At 33.6% G+C, this 23,203-nt stretch overlaps 2 protein-coding genes across 3 annotated transcripts; both read right to left on the bottom strand.

Moving 5' to 3' along the window:
* Positions 1 to 821: 821 nt before the first annotated feature.
* LOC112517633 (E3 ubiquitin-protein ligase RNF4-like) lies at positions 822 to 6,078 on the bottom strand. 2 transcript variants are annotated; one of them, XM_025124988.1, is made up of 6 exons: positions 5,979 to 6,078; positions 4,241 to 4,554; positions 4,101 to 4,155; positions 2,651 to 2,769; positions 1,591 to 1,837; positions 822 to 1,122 (listed from the first exon to the last, which is right to left on the bottom strand). In XM_025124988.1, exons 2-5 carry the CDS (start codon positions 4,520 to 4,522, stop codon positions 1,598 to 1,600), a joined length of 696 nt encoding a protein of 231 aa, XP_024980756.1. In that variant the 5' UTR covers positions 4,523 to 4,554; positions 5,979 to 6,078; the 3' UTR covers positions 822 to 1,122; positions 1,591 to 1,597. The 2 variants fall into 2 exon arrangements, with proteins under 2 accessions (XP_024980756.1, XP_024980755.1); XM_025124987.1 differs by having other exon boundaries at positions 4,241 to 4,538; positions 5,979 to 6,069.
* A 4,552-nt stretch (positions 6,079 to 10,630) lies between these two features.
* Positions 10,631 to 14,754, bottom strand: LOC112518105 (RPM1-interacting protein 4-like). Its single transcript, XM_025125681.1, has 4 exons — positions 14,513 to 14,754; positions 12,965 to 13,498; positions 11,612 to 11,797; positions 10,631 to 10,729 (listed from the first exon to the last, which is right to left on the bottom strand). The coding sequence occupies exons 1-4, from the start codon at positions 14,516 to 14,518 to the stop codon at positions 10,703 to 10,705; spliced, it is 753 nt and encodes a 250-aa protein (XP_024981449.1). The 5' UTR covers positions 14,519 to 14,754; the 3' UTR covers positions 10,631 to 10,702.
* Positions 14,755 to 23,203: the final 8,449 nt, after the last annotated feature.

The raw sequence follows: 23,203 nt of genomic DNA, 5'->3' as shown, positions 1-23,203 counted from the left end.
ATATTTATCTGTAGTTAATTACATAAATTCAAACAAGAAGCTTTAATAAGTTGTATTTACGCACAATTTACATGTAACCTTGAATTTTATGTAATATACATTAATAAACAATACTTCATGCATAAAAAAATGTTTTATAAAAGTTTTAGTCAAATACTATATAATACAATATAAATTCTCATTTTGATTTTATTTCATTCAAACACAATTGCTTGACGAGTTTTTAAAATGATGTACCACAATTTCAACCGCACCAACTCGTCAACCCAACTTCTAACATCTTCAACCTAACCCATATGACAGCCCTATGAACAGAGGCAAAAAGCAGCTTGAGAAATAAAAAGTAGACCATTAAGAGCTTCCAAAACAGGAAAATAATTTTCCTGACTGTTATCTTTAAAAACCATTACTGGCGCAAACCCGATATTCATATATAGGGCTATAAACGAACCGAACAAGAGTTTCGTTACACATTTTTTTGTTCGTTTAGTTAAACGAACGAACATGAACAAGAGTTTCGTTCGTTCATTTATGCTCGTGAACGTTCGTTCGTTTATATTCATTCGTTTATGTTCGTTTAGCCTGTTCGTTTATGTTCGTTCATTTACGTTCATTTAGCATGTTAACGAATGAACATAAACGAACACGAACATACCTTATTTCTAAACGAACGAACACGAACACAAAGATTTTCGTTCGTTTACCATTCGTGTTTGTTCGTTTGTTCGGTTAAGTTAAACAAACGAACATGAACAAGCCTCCGTTCGTGTTCGTTCGATTCGTTTACAGCCCTATTCATATATCCATGCAAACCAGTTTAACAAATCTTGATTCAATTAAAAGACTAATTAACTGCACAGATTACCAGAGACACAAGAAGACCAAAGCAACCTTCAGTTGACCAAATACAACTACTGTGATCCAGCAAAAACATTTTGAGAACAAGTTCAGATTCCTCCTACCTTCCTACCCCCCACCCCCCCTTCTTAAAACAACAGAAACAGAAGATAGAGAGAAAAAAAACCGAAATCAAATCTCCTGCTTTCGCTACTAATTAGGCTCGAGATCTCCTTTACATTTATCGACACACGAACTAGCGGTGTCTATGAGTATGCCGTACACCTGTCGGTACATGATTAGAGACATGTCAGCAGGGGGTTCATCACAAGATATAGATATTTTTTTTGGAAGGGCGTCCTGGACTAATCCAAAGCGAATTGTGACGGCAAGAAAATCAGCCTATCAAAACTCAAGTGGCCACACTTGTGTACGCCTGGAATAGAACTCTGGACAGATGGGATATTCCACCACATCCTCCAGCCTATCTCATGGTTTCACTCTTTCCTCTGTCAAGAACGGCTGAACCAACACCCTTTAATTTAGTATTATATATTGTGTATATGTGTGTATATATTTGTGTAGTGTATATACATATTTTGGTGTGTATATATTTCCGCCTCAAGGCCCGATTTCGCCTTTTAAAACTGTGAGTACACCATAAGGGAGGTATGTCTTTAGATTTGCCAGTAAGGTTAGCTTTAGTAATACGAAAGCTACCTGAAAATAGAACGGAGGAATAGGTATACATACCTGAAACTCATTTGGTGGTAGGGAGATAAACCCTAATAATATCTTTGTTAGTAACTTTCCGCCTACAAGTAGGGCATTTAGGCTGAGTATTTATTGCAGCCTTGATGCATGCCTTGCAGAAAATGTGACCGCACTTTGTCGTCACCTCCTCAACTAACGGTCCCATGCAAACAGGACAGCTGAAGGTCGGATCCTTCGGTGGTGGTGGAGGTGGCGGTGGCACAACAATGTGATGTGCTCTCCCTCTCTGCAACCACAGAGTAGAAAACAAAAACCTTTAAACCGTCCATTGCATGCCAAAGCACATAAGCAGAGACTAATCAGTTTTAACACAAATTCACACTTGCAAAGAAAGAAGCCGCATACACCAAGGTCACAAATTTTAAAATCTGGGAAATTGAGATATTTGGTACGCCCATGACGCTGCGAAACTGGACTGGACATAACTAGACTAGAAGGGACTGGACAGGACTAGAGGGGCCAGACTGAGATAGACGGGTAGACAATTGTGGAAGGTGTTAGGGTTTTAATTTGACATGAGTGGCTTAGTAATTTACAATCTTACTATTACGCCTATTTTGGTGGAATAGAGAAAGTGCATTTGTGTCCCATCAAGTCCTGTCCAATCTCAGTCTAATGTTGCAACACGGGACAAGTTTTTGTATTTACTATCGTGCCCTATCCCACGTACCAAATGAATGGATTCTCAAAATGAGAAACGATAATTGGAAATATGGAAATTTCAGCACCAACAGAGGTGGAAAAACAAGCGTCCGCGTTTCCATTTTAGTTTGTCCCAAAATAAATGTCCACTTACAAGAGTAAGAGTCTACTTTTCAATTATACCCTTAATTATGATACGGAGAAATTCATTACTCCCTCTATTATTAAGAGTAAAACTGTCATCGAGTTGGATAAAAAATGTACTAATTACACATTTCTAAAACTTTGCGACTTTTTCATTGTAAAAAATAATTTTCTTACTATAATTGTATAAGCAAAAAGAGAAGTGAGAGGAAAGGAATACATCATCTATGACACCAGAGTACAATAATATTACCATAGAATCACTGCTTCCTTCTAAATTCACGTAGCGCTCACAATTGATAACTGGTGGAATTGCAGAACCTCTTCTTCGCTTGTTCCCCTGATTAAGACCAAGCCTAACAGCACCTCCTTCTGCCATACAAAAAGTAATTGCACTATAAGGCATAAGAATATGTGACAGATACTAAGAGTTGAAATAACATTATTACCATGCATGCTTTGTAACTTTTCATTATACATGCTTATTTAAGACATCAAACACCAACAATCCAATCTCTAAAAGTTAGGGGGAAATAATATCAAATTCTCAACTGATTATATAGTTAAAATCTAGTCTGCACGTAGTAAACATTTCCACGCAGTTTTATATTCAACACAGAAACACAAACATATTCACTATCTCTTATGTAATTCTTTCATCATTAACCTATAAGCACTTACCATTAACCATAATCATAACCCCAATATGAACAAATAATAATGGGGCAATAGCAATGATTGCGACTGGAATGACTTGTGTATCTTAGTTTTGATTCAATAATGCAAGTATGTAATTAGTATATGACGTTGCTTAAAATTATAACTTGTAACACAAGGTAAATTTGTAGAATTTGCAACCTATGATTAAATCACGTGTGCTCAATACATTCAGGAGAATTAAAATTAAAACACCAACTGATTAATATTTTACTCTTGTTCAAAGTCCTCAATACGTTCAGGAGAATTGAAATTAAATCACCAGAAAATTTAGGCATTCTTTTAGGATGTATCCTCCAGCATATTCAGAAAACATTAATTAGATGCAGTACTTAAACAACAAAATAATTATTCCGAAAGATAAAAATAATGAAAACCTTTCTTAATTATCTTGAATTTGTTTGATGAAAAAACGAAAATGAAATCTGTTTAATTAGTTGGGCACCTATACAAGGTAAAAAATTGCAACGGCCAGAATTTTTTGGATGCTACAAAGTAATATTTAGTGACAAAGCTATTATTGACAGACCTAACCCAGTAAACAAGAACAAGCTCTGGAGCAGCAAGTAATGTTACTCCTTTTGTGACCAGAAGGTCTTGAGTTCAAATGGTGTAAGTACTCTCTTTCTAAAATGAACGTAAGTGTATGTACAAAGATTTCCTCCCCACAAAGCCGAGGAGGCCTGGTGCACTGCAGCTGCCCTAGCCAAACTTTGTAAAGACAGTAACTGAGTAATACACAGCAAAACAATTGAAAAATGTAAGAAAATTTCATAAGAACAAGCAAAAACCAATGGAACAAAGAAACATTGATATTTTAAAGTACTCTAGACGTGTTGCTGATATAGGGTGGACCTATGGCATAATCAGCAAAGAATAGCATGAAGTGGACAGCATTACATAATCATGGCAACTGGACTGTTGCAAATTTTGGTAATAACATAAGAGAGAATACATGACTGCATGTTGCAAGTAGAAGTATTTACCAGATTCCACATCAACCACCAAAGTTCTCCGGCTTCTTCGTGATTTGTTTTTAGCCTGAAAATAAGTACAAGAATATAATACAAACCTGTTGATATAAATAATAGACGCAAAGTATTTTTCTAGCATAGAAAAAGACTACTTCTTCAAATGCCCTTGGGGAGGATATAATGACATCATCATCCAATTCCTCAACATCAATTGGTGCAGGTTGTGTGGATCCTGCTGGTTGATGACCTTGCCAACCATGAGCTACTAGAATAGCCGGAACCCCACCTTGTCCACCCTGAGCCACAGAAACAGCTGGCCCTCCAACTTGCTCCTGGTTTTCAACTGGGGGAGGAACATTGAGATCCACATTTAGCACTTCCTTCCTTCGCCTACCGCCTCTTGCATACCTCACAACTTGCCCCTGAGTGTTCATGGTCTGTTTTTCTTGCCTGACCAATGACCCCTCTATTAATAGTCATGCAAAAAGAAATTTTTAAGTGAAAAACAACAATACGTATTTAATCAAAATAAGTACATATTACTATCATATAGCATCAATTTTGAACTCCAAACAAAACTACACACAACCATTGCAAAGTGCATTGATGCCAGATTGTCTCCCTTTATGGTTCCCTTGAAGCCTCAACTAAAGCATTTCAAAGAAGTCCACAAAAACATCTAGAGTGTTCAGAAGTGACATGTGATGCTCCTTCAATAAATTATGCCACCATGGCCACTTACCCAACAAATGCCTGTAATTTTAAGGCCACTGGCACCATTAACTTCAACCTATGGGATAATCCATTCACTACTTATAATAGAAGGTTATCTCTGTAGCTTTTCAACAATTTAAATATGTTCCACGATGGGAATAGGGATGTGTAAAATTCGACTTATACCGGTTGCAAAATGTGGTCAAATATCAGTATCAAAGTGACTCGAACTGCCCAAATTTACCTATCATCATTTACAATAAATATCCAGGCACTTCTATTCCCTGTTACCAGCCAAATTTATCTATCATTATGCCTCTACTTTTCAACCCTCACCGTCCACCCACCAAAAACCTCCACCATACAAGCAAAAACATGTGAAAACCTTGTTTTGAAGTGTGACTCCAAAATTGAGAATCAAACTGATTTTAACAAACAAATAGAACACAGTGTCATGTTATTGATATCTTAAGATCATTCATACTTATGTGTTAAAATCAATACTTGTGGATTAACACCTTAAAAAATCTTCAAACTAGCTATGGTTTTAAGATCATCATATCACCGAAAGAAAAAAGGAAGTTCTTCTAATATGCTTCAGCTGCCCACGCACAAAAAACCCTTTGTGATGAAGTCATAGTTGCGAAATGAGAATCCAAAACAATCAAGCAGATTCTCATGAACAACTTGAAATACAAGCAATTTAAATTGGTTAAATCTTTACGATCGTACTATAAATCCATGTTACAAAATCAAGAAGCGCACAACCTCATACTTCTCCAATAAAAAGTCGATCTTTAAACTCACAAAGTTATTGCGAGTCTCAAACAGCACGAATCCGTGAATCATTTACTAGTAAATATACTTTCATGTACTTCTACTATGCCTCCACCGACCCCATACACATAAACCTAAAACCCCCTTGGTTAGAAGTCTATAAGAGTTCTAACATAAATACAAAAACTTTATGATCATGGATGCATAATTAACGATACACACTCAAGAGAAAAGAAAGGAACACTAATCAAACCGCAAGAAACAATATAAGCACATGAAGTCACCGTCAACAAGGAAATTAAACAGATTAGGAAAAGAGATATAAACATCAAGTGATTGATCGCAATGAGGATCGAAAACTCGATTAAAAAGGACAAATTCCATGAAATTGAACCAGACCTGTTGCGATTCTCCGGCCGATCGAGATCCTAGTGATAAAGTGATGAGATGTACAGAGAGAGGGAGGGAGGGAGGGTTCAGATTTCTCTGTACTGTCTAGGGTTTGTGAAGAAGACGAAAGAAGAAATCGTGGAGTATATGAAGAATAAAACCAAAACGGTTCTTTCCGTATAAACGGGTCGGGTCGGTACGATTCGATGTGCGAAAGAAATACACGTCTCTCTTCCCTGACCGCCAATCCGGCATTCATCCGTACGATATTTGAATTGTGCCCACGCGCTCGAATTACCGCGTGGATTTCAGGTGTATGGATAAAAAGTTACCCTTTATAGAAAATTGTGATTTTTGTGCTGTTTTTTAGTGGGAAAAGTTATGAAAATTAAGGGGTGATTGGTACTTAGAATTGAAATGTTGAATTTTATTGATTAAATTTTAATTATTTATTTGGTTATTTTTTTCTATGAAATGAATGTTTAAAATTTTATAAATTTCATAAATAAAAGAATTTAATATTACTTAGTAACTACATGGTATTTTGATGAAAAGAAATTTTATATCTTCATAATACCAAATATGTCTTTAACTCAATATATCTTAATCTTATAAAACCCAATATAACCATCGTCGACTACCTCCTACCATCATTGATCTGAATCACCGTTGACCACCGTCGTCTGAATCACCGCCGACCAGCGCCATCCGAACCACCACTAACTACCACCGATCTGAACCACCACCGACCACTACCCGATCTGAACCACCGTCTGCCACCGTTGATCACCGTAATCTAGTGTAATGAATACATGGTTTAGTAAATATCTTGATTGTTTTCTAATATAAGATGTTAATAATAATAAATGAAATATGATGATCTTTCATAAATATTTATGTCATAATAAATGAACTCTTATCATTTTCATAAATATCTCAACTAACTGGTTTAGATGGTTTATAACATTTAGTATCTACTAGATTGTGATCAATCTCACAGATATCACAAATTATGGAGTTATCAAATGATAAGCCCTAATTGTGTGTATTCAATAATTAATCATGTTAAATTCTCATATTGACTATAACTGGACCATTTTTTAAATATATTTCGAAGCATTTATTTTCTCTTTAAGGACTCTTTTGGAGAGTAATTTGATGAGTTCCACATATTCTCATATGGTATAAGAGTCGATGTATATCACTCAAGAGACTAAATACTCTGGGGCAATATGTATTGATCTAGTCCTCTCACATGTTTTAATCCATTTTAACACTTTGGGACAAGGTGTTAGTCTAGCCTCAGTTGGAGAGGGCATGTTAGAGTCTTATATCAGATAGACTTGTACCATTTTTCTTGAATATATGTCGGAGTTTTCATTTTGTTCTCAAATATTCTTTTGGAAAGTAATTTGATGGGGTTGCACAAATTCACACATACGCCTAAACCATGTTAGGATATGCAGGTTGTGGAAACTACGAAGTTGGAGTACAGCAGGAACAAAGAGAGTTTTCGATAGAGCGGTTGAAAGGTTAACGATTATATTATGAACAATAAACGATTGAGCTTTCTTTTCGTCTTATTATATATATATATATATATATATATAATGAGAAACATTAAATTCAATTATCGACGAGTGATAAACCAGCATAATTAGTTTCATGTGAGTTGCAGCCTGCAACCGGAAGTATGGATGGGTTTTCTAAATGTTACATAAATTGACCATGAAATACAAATACAAGATGATTATACAGAGTATTAGGGGCTGTTTGTTTGGCTCTTAATGGTGACATTAAGAGCCAACCTCTTAATCGCTAAGAGGTGAGGAGTGTTTGGCAAAAAAAATAAGGCTCTGAATGGTTACATTTTCCCTCTTAACCATTTTGCATCTAAGGGGTCTCTCAACCATTCAGACTTCTCCTTTTCCATATTTGCCCTCTCTTCCATCATCCTCACACATCGCTCACAGCCCCTCCTCCAGACCTACGATCGCTGCCGCCTCGTACTCTCTCTACCCACTGCCGTCTCCACTCCCTTGTTCGTTGCCATTTTCCGTCACCGACGACAACCGRCCGACAAACAGCCCCTATCTACGATCTCTCTGTTTTGACCGTCATCGTCTTCACCATCTCTGGATCTCTTGAACCCGTCGCCTTCGTCCCCTTCCCCACGTCGGCCGGTTTTCGCCGGTGACCTCCATTGTCTCCATCGTCGGCGACCTCCATCGTCTCCATCGTCGGCGACCTCCATCGTCTCCATCGCCGACGACCTCAGTTAGTTAAGAGTATGCGAATCAAACCCAACCCAAAAACCTAAATCAAACTCTACCATCCCTGTTCGTGTCAAGACCCTTTGATGGAGTGGGAAGTTAAAGGAAAAGCATACCTGGTTGTTTGAAATCGAACCCATCACCTGAATCGAACCCATCACTTGAAGTTAAAGGAAAAGCATATCTGTTGGTTTGGATTAATGGGTTTTTGTTTGATGAGGGTTAAAATGGTAATTTATTGTCATTCAGAAAACAGTTACCAAACAACATTATTTTATTCAGCACTTAACCATTCTGACCCTCTTAACCATTCTGACCTCTTAACTATTCTGCACTAAATCATTCAGCAACTGCCAAACAGCCCCTTATTTAAAGTTAATAGGAAAATATAAACATGTTAGATATTAGGGTAAATTGTATGAAAAAGTAACGTACTATAACTTGATTCATATTCTGGGTAACGTACTTTTAAAACTTATATTTTGACACATAAGATGTAAAAAATTTAAACATTTAAGTACTCTGGTAACTGGTTGAAAACTAATTTTAGATTAAAAAATAATTGGATTGTTGTTGCATATTCAGCTCCTGTTGCAACTGCGACTGATGTTTTCTTGATCTACCCAATTGGTCATTTTATAATTTATTAATTTAATCCGGTATAGTATAAATAGATAATCAGAAAAAGAAGAAATGTCACTAATCACATCAGCAAATAATATTGAGTTGGATATCATATCACTTGTCACATCAGCATGATAACTCGTTAATGTTTCAAACTGTTACCAGGGTACTTAAGTGTTTAAAATTTTACATCTTAGGTACCAAAATAGAAGTTTTGGAAGTACGTTACCCAAAACATAAATCAAGATAAAATATGTTACTTTTTTCATGAAATTTACCCTATATATTATATTGATAATTTGTGACGAAGTAGGAAATTATTTTTCATTTCGAGCTATTACAAGAAAATGTGACATTTTTTCAGAACATCTTAAATATGTTTTACTTTTTTATCAGTTAGCAACGTTTAACTACTTGGATTGTGGCGCACTGGTTAAGTTTCCGAGAGATGCAATGGAAAATCTCATCTAGTCAAGGTTTGAAACTAGACACTAGCAAAGCCCTTATCGGCTTGTGGCTATGGAGGTTCACCTGCGATGATTCAAGTCATTCATGGTTGTTCGGTGATTAGTTGTGCATGGCTAGCTGGCTCTAAAAACCATGGTTATCGGTTACAGGTTCCAAGAATACAACGAAATCGGGAATCGGTTATTCGGTTTCGGTACCAACACTTTTCCCGAAAAAACTTGGAACCGAATCGAAATTTTAATGGACCTTGAATATTCCAATTCCATCTCTATATTTTCCTAAACTAATCCATATCTTCTCATAAACTAACTATAATTTCTCTTAATTTTAATCCATATCTTCTTCTAAACCTTCTCCGTAACTATTTCCTTGATTAAAAAATCGGCCCTAATCACCATCAATCAAATAATCGGCTCATGTTCCCTTTGGTCATATACAGTTTCGAGAACCTCAAAAGATCGGCTCCCATTCCCTTTGATTGTTGAACTTTTGCGATTGGTTTTGATTGTTTCTTAACCCACTTTCAATTTTCGGTCCTAAGTGGTCCTAGTCCCTAATTTCCCGAACCAAAACCAATACAGAATTTGTACATACGGTTCAGTTTTTGGTCCTTGTTTTCAGTCCCATTAAATTCCAGTACCAACCAGTTCGGTACCAATCTCATCCCTAGGTGGAAGAAGCAAGGTTTTTTGATTCGGATGGACAAGTTTTGGAGAACAAAATCGGTTTTTGTATAAAACTCTCTTAAAGCTCTTATACCAAAGAATCATTAACAAAAATACCCTTGAAGTTCCATTAAGGTGGTGGTTAATTTGTTATGTCTATGTGGTATTTGCCAATATCCTGGTCATTCGACCAAGAAGCATCGCGTTGGCTGAAAATGTTGATTGCTATATGTACCCTTATTAAAGTCATAATCAGATTAAATCATACATTAAAAATGTAAAAAGTAAGTTACGATGTTGATACGTGTAAGAAGAAGATTAATAGATAGATGTGCATTTAACCTGCTCCTTCTTTAAGGAGTTGAGATCTTTCAACCTCTACTTGTTAGGTTTGGTTGGGTTGGTCAAACACCTTCAAACCAACCAAATTCATTTAACCCCAACAAAACAACTATTTATGTTGACTAATTTGATAAAAAAATAATATAATTGATATCTACTAGCTTTTATACAACCATATATAATTATATATAGTTAAAGTCAATCATCAAATCCTCATGATATAAACCCAATTGCACCCACAAAAGCAAAAAAAACACACACTTACACATATGCAAAGAAGGAATCCAGAGTAATGTATGACAAATGAAGCCAACTCTGAATATGCAGAGCCCTCTATTCACAAAACTTCCAAAATCTTGATTTACTTGGACCATGGGAAGCAGCAGCACTGTTACAAAGTAAATCATATATTGCATTACAAATAAGCAAAGTAGCAAAATATATCTTCAGGTGCCATGAGATTAGTTCCAGACTATTATGTTTAGGGTTTCATAAGATTAGTTCCATATTATTATCTAGGAGTATGCAAAATCCGGATGGTCCCAAAATCCAAATCCGGACTGAAAATAAGGTGTTTGTGAAAACCCAAATTCCCTAAAATCCGAACTGACTTTTGGAGATATTTAGGTTCAGGTTGGATTTGATTTGTGGCCACCCGATCCATCTGAAAACCCAATATATATATATATATATATACACACACACACACACATATATATATTTTAAATATTATATAAATATATTTATTTATTTAATTATCTTTTCGAAAATCTTAAACCTACCATCGATTTTATTAATCCTCTAAATTGATTGAATTCATCCTCAAAATCGAATATATATATATATATACACACAAACACACACACACACACACACATATATATATATATATATTTGCATTATAACTATACCCGAACCCTACCACACCAAAACAACCTGAAACCCAAAATTCGGGGCTTGGTTTCCCATCCAAGTCACTTAAGATTGGTCGAGGTAAAGGTAAATGTAAAATCTTTTAGGACCTAAAATGAGTGACCATGGGTTTTTTTGGGTTAATCCATAAACATAAAAACTTTGGTGGTTATATGAAAAATTCAAATAAAACTTTCTTGATGGTATTTATTTTGTGATACCACTCATAAAAATTTATGGATCCGTCTCAGGTCAAGGTGTGCCCAAACTGGCACAGACACCCAGGTTACCAGATAAAAAAAAAAAACACCAAACATATGAAAGAAAGAAGCCAAAGAAGATAAAAAAGTGATCATACCTTGCTATCAGTTTTCTGGTTACGTGGAATGTTGTAATTTGGTCGTGCATCGGAACCAGACACCATGGGTGATCCGGTTACACGTTCCTCGCGTACTTTGTTGAAGATGTGAGTATAGTTGTCACCCGATGAAGGGTTGTTCTCATCCCACTCGCCGAATCTCGGAACGGCAGCTCCTCTATCGGGCTGAGGATGAATTAGAAGGTGTCGGCATCAGGTAATGGAAGAAAATTGAGATAAGTGGTCACTCATGTGACAATATGTGGTAACCCTGTTAGATTACTCTCTGAAATATCCCTAGAAGAGAAGGTGGATGGGTACCAACATATACACAAGATAAATAGTCCATGTCTAATCGATGTGGTACTCAAATACTCCCCTCAAACGTAGGCCAAATGGGAATAAATTGTACCAGAGTGTAGAGTGTTGACAGGACCAAACAGATACAAATTGTCCCATAGTGTCAACTTGTCAAGTCTCCAACAACTCAAATCTTGCATGCAATAGGAGAAATTTACATAAATAACGCCAAGTGGTTTCACTTTTTAGCTAATCCTTACTCAAAAGGCCTACGCATATACGCAATAATTGGTTTTCAGCAAAACAATAATCTTTACGTAGAAAGTGGAATCCTTAAGCAGAAAACCACTTTCTGCGTAAGGATTCTTTTTTTTTGTTGCCGAAAACCAATCCTTATACATATGCATAAGCCTGGATAATGATCGGTAAAAAAGTGAATTTCAGTGAGAGAATGGCTAAAAAGTGAAAAGTTCGACTATTATTATCAATTTCCCATGAAATAGTTATATCATGTCAAAATGTGTTGTACATATGTTAACGTTGGGTGCTGGCCTTTAAAAATTGATCCACCTATTAATTTTGTGCGTCTTTTCCGTAAAAAGCAAATAAGCAAAATTAATTAACAAAGTCCGGTTATTTTTTATCACTTGATGAAACAAAGTTCTAAAATTTTCTAGTTTGTACTTATTTTGACTGAGAATTCGCTAAACTTGCAATATTTGATAACGTAGATATCCGTTAACGAATGGTTTACAACGAAGTAGACGATAAACTTCACATCCACGTCATCAGATGTGCATCGGTCAAAATGGTTAAAAGAAATCTGAAATTTTGGAACCATACTACATTAAATGGGAAATTCTAAAACTTTGTTACATTGATTTAGAAAAAAACTGTTGCACTGTAAAAGAACCAAGGCAACTTTCGTCGTATTTTGATGCATCTTACCCGAAGCAAAATGAAAAGGCAGATATATGGAAGTCAATTTTACGAACTAACCTTCTAGTGTTTTTTTCAAGATTTTACAGAGGCAGGATGTTTCAGAAAGCTTACGGATTCGTCGCCTCGAGTCGGCTTCATTCTCGACCGTGTAGGAGTTCCATGGCTACTATCATAAGAATTCTTTCCTTCCCAAGCCGGAGATCCGCTACCCTTATTGGCGGCCTTTGCCTGATAATGGGGATGCATCGGTGATCGGTCAAAGCTTTGATCGGATCCAGCACTATGCTTCACCGGACGACCTGCACCCGTCCCTTGACCACCACGTTGATTGGCGGAGCTGCCAGAAGTCCGCCGGCCCGTGTTCTCATTAGGGGCAGGATACTCGTTATCTTCCCTGCTCACCCTATTATCTTGAGTGGGCCGAACTGCCCGCCTGCCGACCGGTTCTTCCGGTTGGGTGTGGTTTCTGGAGCGAAGAGTTGGAGCCGGAGGTGTTTTATCAGCAAACATTTCGGGATTCTCTTCTGGGTCATTTGGATTGATCATCTTTCCACCGGTTTTACCCTTCCGAGCATTGTCAAAATAAACCGTGTAAGGCACGTTATCTTCGCTTTCCCAGTTGCCGAATTTGGGTACATTTGGACGCTGGTGCAAGATTTAACATCGGTTAATACAACCAAACCAAACCAAACGAGCCCAGTATTATCCTACCCAAACAAACAATTGAACGAATGTCCCGTCGAGAGTCAAATTAATATAACCAAAATGGACAATTGAACGAACCCAACATATCTCACCCAGAGTCAATTACTATATAACCAAAACGAACAATTAGACAAATCCAATATATCCCATTAGAGTCAATTAATATATCAAACTAAACTAAACAATATATCCCACCATAGGGAATGGTAGGATGAGTGCACAAATCAGCCAAAAGACCAACAAGATCAGAGCTCCAGTGAAGTTTGAATCTATTGAATGCCAAAAAAACCTCAATTCTTGCTTCAAATATGTTCAAATTGTACATCTTCTGTTCCTATAAATTGCATTGTAGTTCGATCATGATATATGTCTTATAAAGTACTGTTGTCAACGAAAGTCAACCCCATCAACAATATCTTCAGAAAGCATCAATGGCGGGCTATTCAATCATCAATACAAACAAGTATCTAAGTAGTATTTCAAATTAATTCTCAAACAAATCACAGGCCCTTCACCGATTGGATTCAAACAATAATATCAACATAAATTTCTCCAACAACTTTAGCAGTACCTCCATCCCAAAAGTAAAGTCAACTCTTGATTTCAAATGTTCAAATTGGATATCAAAACCAAAAATCGTTCCATCATTATAGCAGGAGGAGGTACCAAATTCACGATTATTATAAGGATTTAAGAACCAAAAAAAAAGAATCTGGTTTTGATAAATTATGTCGGCCGATGTGTAGAATTACACATTGCAGCTATTTCCAATTACTTCTCTCAATACCTTATTCTACAATTATTCGAGGATGTAAACATCATAATCAGGTCAACAAACAAAAACCAATTGAAAAATTAACTCGATATTCAACCGAAAAACGCAATTAATACGACAAAAAGAGAGAGATAGAGATTAAAACAAGAATAAATTCAGGTGTAAGGAGATAAACTTACCGCCATATCTATTCAGAATGAAGCTATCAAAAATCAGACCCAAAAATGACAGAGGAGAACAATTCTTCAGCGATTAGAAAGCACGAAATGCGACTTTGAGTTTGAGATCTTAATTTAGTAAAATGAAACCGATACTACACCTCTCGAGTTCGTCGATTCTCTGAGAATTCAAACTCGAACTCGAACTCAAACTCAAACTCAAGGAGGGCAGAGAGAGAGAGAGAGATGGAGAGAAAGAGATGAAGAAAAATGCAGAAATGAAGAAGAAACCGTCTTCAAGGAAGAAGAGTGGTTTATCAACCGTTGACCGGCGCCACCGGTCATATTTGACCACCTATTTTTTTTTCTTCGCATGATATTTATTTTAATTAAAATACGAGTCATAAGAAATATTCGATTATTTATTAATATATTTTAAATAAAATTTTAATTGCATTTATTAGGAATTGCTATGATAAATGAATTGTAATAAAGTCCACACATTCTTAATGATAAACCAGAAGGGTAATCATGTAATGCATTAAGGCATATTTTTATTTTAATGTTATGTTTTATTTTTTATTCATGTCGATATTATACGATTTTATGTGATTTTGAAAAAACGATAATATTTTTATTTTGAAATAAAATATAAATTTACAAATATCATATAAAATTTATAAAAATTATATCAATATTAATATCAAATTAACTATTTAAAAGTTTTTGGTTGTTTATTTTTTTAATTCAATTTTTTTATTATAATTTAATTTAACGTAACGAAATAACTTAATTTAGGTTTAATAATATATATTTTTATAAAGATAATAATTAAATATTTTGTTCGAACTCAATAATCATCCTAATTATATTTTAGATTTTTTATATTTTAAAATAAGATGTTTATCCTCTATTTGATTATATTTATCCGTAGTTAGTTATATGAATTCAAACATAAAACTTTAATAAGTTGTATTTATGCACAATTTACTTATAATATTGAATTTTAAGTAATATGCATCAATAAACAGTACTTTATGCATAAAAAATGGTTTTTAAGGGTTTTTGTCAAAAAAAATTATAATACAATATAGATAAGAATAAATATTTATAAATTTTTTTAAATATAAAATTAAGAGTCAAAACTTCTAAAATAAGTTATATTTTATTACAACAGATTATTTATATTTAAGATTTCATCATTTATTATATTATTATAATATTTTATAGATATCTCTTCCAACACATTTTTTTTTTAAAAAAAAATTATATAGAACGATAACAATTCAATCTCATTTTTTTATTAACCTGGATATCCAACCCTCTATGCGAGCCGACTTATCACACGGCAACCACCTGTTTTACGGGTAGCCCAGAAGTCGCCGCATTTGAACTTCCATGGTGACAAAGAGATTTTTATTCCTGCTTGGATTTGAACAAGTAACCTCCAGATACTTTTGACCTTTAAAGCCCAAACTTAAACCAATCATGCGTCAGCCTTGTGGACTATGGTTAACAATTCAATCTCATTTGTAGGATGAATAACAAACTAATTTCTTTTTCACCTGCTCAAAGTTTTAAATAATTCTTTAAACTTAAAGTTTTCTCTATTTTAGATAACAATATAGATGGATTAAACCACAAGAGTGGTGCCTGATTGGTTTGAGTTTGGCTTCAAATGTCAAAAGTACCAGGAGATCTTATGTTCAAATCCAACGAGGAATAAAAATCCCCTTGTGGCCATGGAGGTTCAAATGCGGTGACTCCGGGCTATTTGCAAAGCAGATGGTCTCCTAGGGATTAGTTGGCTCGCATAGCGGGTTAGATATCCATAATACGATTTATTATGAGTCTTTTTATGTCATAAATAACTTCTTCATATAAGACGTACAATTAACGTTCTTATAAACCTAAAATTTATATTAAATATTGTATTGTGATAGTTAAACATCATAAGAAACCACAATGATTTTGTAAATAATATACCGTATTATGAGACGTTTGGTTGGGGGTATTGAGGGGTAAGGAATAAGAATGGTGATTTCCCCCGACTCGATGGGGAACCCGGCTCACCCGACCCAAACGGGAACGGGGAGTCCCCACTAAAACAGGTCCCGAAGCTGGGAATCCCCGGTAGACTCAAACCGAGGCTGGGGCCGAGGATTGTTACTCAAACTGGGGTTGGGGTCGTGGATTCCCGATAGACTCAAACTAACAAATATTCTTCATGGGGTTTGACCGGGGACGGGATATTAATCCCCGTAACCGCTGGGGACTAGGTCGGGGATTCCCGATAGACTCAAACTAACAAATATTCTTCATGGTGTTTGACCGGGGACGGGATATTAATCCCCGTAACCGCCGGGGACTAGGTCGGGGATTACAAACCTGCCTCATCCCCTCCCCATTGCCATGCCTAGTAAGAAATAACAATAATTTTGAAAATTTTGGATTGGATTGGTTTGGTTTGATACAGTTATGCGAGTCTACTAATTCCAGGACGACCACCTGCTTTGCGGGTAGTCCGAAGTCATCACATTTGAACCAGTGTGGTCACAAGGGGATTTTTATTCCTCATTAGATTTGAACCTGTGACCTCTAGACAATTTTGACATTTGGATCTCAAGCTCAAACCAATCAGACACCATCCTTATAGTTATCAATTTAATCTTTTGAAATCTTACTGAAGACAATAATCGTTTAAAACCATACATCTAGGGGTGCTCAAAAACCCGACTAACCCGACCAACCCGATCAACCCAACCCAACCCAATGCGAAATAACCCAACCCGAAACAACCCGATGTCTAATCGAGTTGTAAAATTGTCAAACCGTAGGTATTGGGTTGATATTGAGTTACTATTATTTGAACTCAACCCAACCAGATGAACCCGATGACCCCGATATCCTTTTATTTCTTGGATTTAATATGATTGTTGAATTTCTATTAATATATACATTAGACAATTACACTATCATGTATGYTTTTCATATACACATATTTTCAATCTATTCATATCTCTATATAACTCATTCAGTAACTGTGAACATATATATGTAAATTGAGAAAATTAACTTAATGTGATATACGTAAGAAATATAAATAAGTTGTATCAAATGGTTGATGATGAAAAAGAAATTATGAGTAAAGAAATAACATATTCAAGGTTAGAAGAATATTTTAATATACCAAAGTATCAACCCGACCAACCCGTACGGGTTGGGTTGCACTTTGGTTTGGGTTGGGTTGGGTTAAGATTTTTCCAAACCGCAAGCATTGGGTTGAGTTGTTAAAATGTCCTCAACCCGATCAACCCAACCCATGAGCACCCCTACATACATCAGATATAATGGTTACAAAAGTAATTCTATCATACATAAACATAAAATATTTAATAAAATTTACAGTATTCAAGTCTATCGTTATATACATTAAAATAAGATATAACTCTTCTTAACTATTACAATTGATGATCTAAAGTGGAATTTTCACAATATAAATGAGATAAATAATATGATTTTAGTAATTAATTTTTTTATTAAAATATATATATATAATAAAATATTTTGCCGTTTTAATACATATTTTATTTTTTATTTAATTTTGTTGGTAGACGTCTTTAATAGAAATTAAATAGGAGAGCCCAAGTGACCAACCGACTCCCAACCAGCTGTCGTTCATCATTATATATACCTCCAAGATTTTATTAATTAATTAAATAATGTATGTTTTTTCATAAATCATAAAAAAAATTAACAGCAAAAAATAAAAATATATTTTAAATAATATTATGTTTTTAATATTAGTTTTTATTAAAAATATATTTTAAAGCTTTAAAAGTTTATAGTCTTTGTCTTTTTTAAATATATATTTTTTAGAAACACGACAAGTTTAAAACCTAGATGCCAAGTCATATGGACATTTCTCAAATTATAAACCATTCCATCTAAGGGGTGTTCATGAATTGAGTTGATTGAGTTGAAGATATTTGAACAACTTAATTCAATACTTGTGGATTGAATTTTTTTAACCTAAACTAAAGTGCAACCCAACCCAATCCAAACTGTACGGGTTGATCGGTTAGTCGGGTTGGTTATGTTGATACTTTGATACATTAAAATATTATTCTAATCTTAAATATGTTGTTTCTCTAATCATAATTTTTTCATAATCAATCATTTGATACAACTTATTCATATTTCTTATATATATCATATTCAATTAATTTTCTCAATTTACATATATATGGTCACAGTTACTGAACATATACACGAATGGTTATATAGAGATGGAGAATGGATTGAAAATATGTATATATGAAGAACGTACGTGATAGTGTAATTGTCTAATGTATATATATTAATATAAATTCAACAGACATATTAAATCCAATAAATAAAATGATTTCGGATTCATCGGGTTGGGTTGAGTTCAAATAATAGTAATCGAATATCAACTCAATACCTACGGTTTGAAATTTTTACAACTCGACTAGACATCGGATTACTTCAGGTTGAGTTATTTCGCGTTAAGTTGATCGGGTCTTTGAGCACCCCTAATTCAACGTGTAACTATGTTTACTATTTTTTGGAAGACAACAAATATAGTAAAAAATAGAGAACAACACGGACTACTACTGCAAAAAAATCAAGAGCAGAAGAAAAAAAAAACAAACAGAACATAACGACTAATAAAAAGAAAACTAAACCACAAGCAACAAAAAACGAACCCAGCTAATCTCCCAGGTTGCAAAACCAATCTATCCTAGAATAGTTAAAACCCTTAGCACGAACCGGAACCTAGCGAAATGAAATCAGTTGAATGTCGGAAAAGAACCCCGGTCTGGAGGAGGTTTCCTACAATATAGCGTCTGGTTCCAAAAAATTCCAAATGGTCTAAATCCCGCACCAAAAAACCCGAGTCCAAAAATCCGCAAAAAAGGGTTTATTGGAAGGGACCTCATGGCCCCGTGGTCCACATTTTGTGAACCCTACTTGCCATACCTCATAAGCAAGCACCGAAAAAAACAACTTGTCCTCTCTTGGAATAAGCAAGAGGACATCTAATCGAGGAATTTGATATCAGATGAAGGATATCCGAGGTTGAGCTTATAAGAATATCGTGAAGACCCCACCACATCATCACTATAAAATTTAATGAAAATACCCTTTTGTACAGTTTGTTATTTAAAAAAACCATGTTTAATGTCCATTTAATCAATGGAATTGAACCAGATATAAATTGAATTTAAAGGTTTGGTTTGATCTGGTATAATTTAATGTTTCAGGTTGTAATTCTAACAAAAAATAAGGAAATAAATAAACTAAACCATATATCCTGCTAAAATTTGTTTTAGCACAACTTTTTTAGACACTCAATTGGAAATTCAGTATATTTTTTCCCAATTATTTGCATTATATATTACATGAATGCTATCTGTAATTTTCTTTTAGTTCATTTTTAATTGTCATCTCGTTCATCAATTGGTTTTTATAAAACATGTCTAATTTATCAGTTAAAAGTTAGTTTATCAGATAATTTACCAAACATAGCCAAATCAACCATAGTACATCTCGCCTGATATATGTCTCACCATTATATACTATTTCATTTTGTTGACATGCATCTGTAAAATCCAATTGATTATGCGAAAGTGACACTGGAGATTTTTACGTTGAAACTTTATAATGAGAAAAACGACAGACGAAGGACGTTGAAAATAATCAGCTACTAACAATAATGTTATTAAGTTTGAAGGATTCCAATTCCGACAATAGTGGTGAAGAAATCAAACTTTGGCGTACTGGTTCATATAGGAGAAATTAAAGTTGTTTTCGTGAGACATATGAGACAAATTTTTTACACTTGAAATTTCATAGCAAAAACATTGTGAAGATAAAAAGAAGCCGAACCTTCACAGCAAAAATACTGTGAAGGTTACCTTCACAGTGTTTTGTTGTGAAGTTTCAAGTGTAAAAATATTGTCTCACATGTCTCATGAAAACAATATTGTCTCACATGATCATAAGTCTCTCTCTCTCTTTAGAAAATAGAGTAAATTACATTTATAGTCCCTATGGTTTGTTAAAATTTTCTTTTTTCGTTTATGTGATTTTGAAATTACGTTTTCCATCCCTACGCTTTTCAATTTATCACCATTTCTGTCCTTATGATTTAAACTTTATTGAGTTTTTCGTCCTTATAGCTTACAATTTATTTCTATTTTAGTTCTTCATACTTACATATAGGTGGCGTTTGTTTTTTAAGAGGTTCTGAAGTCTGAAGTCTCATTTCACTTCTGAATTTTAAGAGCTGATACTGAAGTCTGAAATCTGAATCAGTCAGACTGTTTGTTTTTACGTCTGAAATCTGAAATCTGAATCAGTCAAGTTTTGGATCTGATAGATTTGGATCGATCTGGGTCATGATTTTACGAGAATATGTGGATCGATCTGGGTCGTGATTGATTTGGAGATCGAATGTCTTGCGAGATAGATTTAGAGGACTAAATCTGGAGGTGAGGATGGAGGGGAGAATTTGGAGGGAGCGATTAAGAGCATTTAAGTGATTATGTTATCACTTTTTTTCCGGAGCAAATTAAGAGCTTTTCAGCTCTTATTTATATAAAAAAAACAAACAGTCTGAAAATAAAAACGTCTGACCGATTCAGACTTAATAGGCATTAAGTGGTTTTTTTTTCAAAAAACAAACAAGCCCATAATAACAGACAAAAACCATTTAATTGCAACCCATAACAACGAAAACCACAATTTCAAAACCTCAGGGATGAAATCCGCATTTTTAACAAGCCACAGGGATAACAACACAATTTACTCTAAAAAATATTATATTTTAATATATCATTTAAAAAATTATTAAAAATAAATAGTTGCAACGTGCCACGGACTACAATTTAATTTAGGCGTGTAGTTGTATCGGAAGACCCCGTCAAGTCGTCAACCATTCAAATTCGACGTTTGTTTTCCTGCTAATTCAACTCTATGTTACTGTACCCGATTATTTATCTCTATTTCTTTTTTTGTCCTCATCTTAAATGGGGATGTGATTATGGAGATGTGTAATCACATCCCCATTTTTAAAGGGAGATTTTTTTTTGTTTATATAAGTTATTTTAAATTAAATATGTGAGAGGTCATACATGTTTAAATCTCAAATATTTTCAATAAACTTAAAATCAAAATAAGTTTAATTTAATACAGAAAAAAATCACAACATCATATAAGAACTAATAACAAAAAAAAAAAAAAAACAATTTAATCAAAAAAATAAATAAATTAAAATCACATGTGTCAAAAGATATTGAGTAATATAAAACCACATTGAGTAATATACAAAACTTATCGACTAATTATATTTTGATTTGACATCTAAAATATTACATATTAACATTCAAACAATAACAATTTTAGATTATAAATCTAGTTAGGAAATAAGAAAATTAAAATTACCACTTTAATTGAAATAAATAATATATATATATACATATGTATGTATAAATATACATACATATATATATATATAATTTATTAATTAATATATATATGTATAAATGTATATTGATGCATATTACTTAAAATTCAAAATTACAAGTAAATTAGGCATAAGTACAACTTATTAAAACTCCATGTTTGAATTCGTGTAACTAACTGTGGATAAACATAATCAAATAGAGGGATAAACATCTCATTTTAAAATATAAAAAATATAAAATATAATTAGAATAATTATGAGTTCTAACAACATAATTAATTATTAGCTTTATAAGAAAATTTTATTATTAAACCAAATAAAAATTATTCGTTATTGAACCTAGATTAAATTATAATTAAAATTTTGAATTAAAAATTACACAAAAAATAGGAAGTTTAAATAGTAAATCGATACTAATATCGATATATTTTTGTAAATTTTTTATGATATCTTTAAATTTATATTTTATTAAAAAATAAATACATTATCTTTTTTTTTTAAATCACATAAGACCATACTATAACATCGACTGAGATAAAAAATAAAATGAAATATTAAAATCAATACGTATCTCGCTGCATTGCACGAGTACTCTTATATTAATATGAAAAGCTTTTGCAAAAGTTCAGTCCTTCTAAATTAAGTATTTTCAACTTAAAATATATATATTATATTGTATTATAAAGTATTTGATAAACACAATTAAAAACCATTTTTACGCATAAAGTAATTTTTATCGATACATATTATTTAATGCAATATATTACAAGTAAATTGTGCGTAATTACAAGTTATTAAAACTTCATGTTTGAATTCGTGTAACTAACTGCAAATAAACATAATCAAATACATGATAAATATCTCATTTTAAATATAAAAAATCTAAAATATAATCAGAATAATCATTGCGTTTTAACAGAACACTTAATTATTATTTTTATAAAAAATTATAACATTATTAAACCAACAATAAATTAATTCGTTGTTAAACCTAAACTAAATAATGATAAGAAAAAAATTGAATAAAAGAAATTACACAAAAAATAAGAACTTTTAAATAGTTAAATTGATACTAATATCGATATATCTTTTCTTAAATTTTTATTAACATTTATATTTTATTATAAAACATAAAAATATTAACACTTTCCCAAAACCATCAACGGAGACAAAATAAAACGAAACACTAAAATTGAGATATATCTCGTTGCATTGTTTGA

This window comes from Cynara cardunculus (assembly GCF_001531365.2).
Source record: "Cynara cardunculus var. scolymus isolate 2C chromosome LG 9, CcrdV1, whole genome shotgun sequence".
Classification (NCBI taxonomy): Eukaryota; Viridiplantae; Streptophyta; class Magnoliopsida; order Asterales; family Asteraceae; genus Cynara; species Cynara cardunculus.
This window is presented reverse-complemented; position numbering and strand designations above follow the sequence as displayed.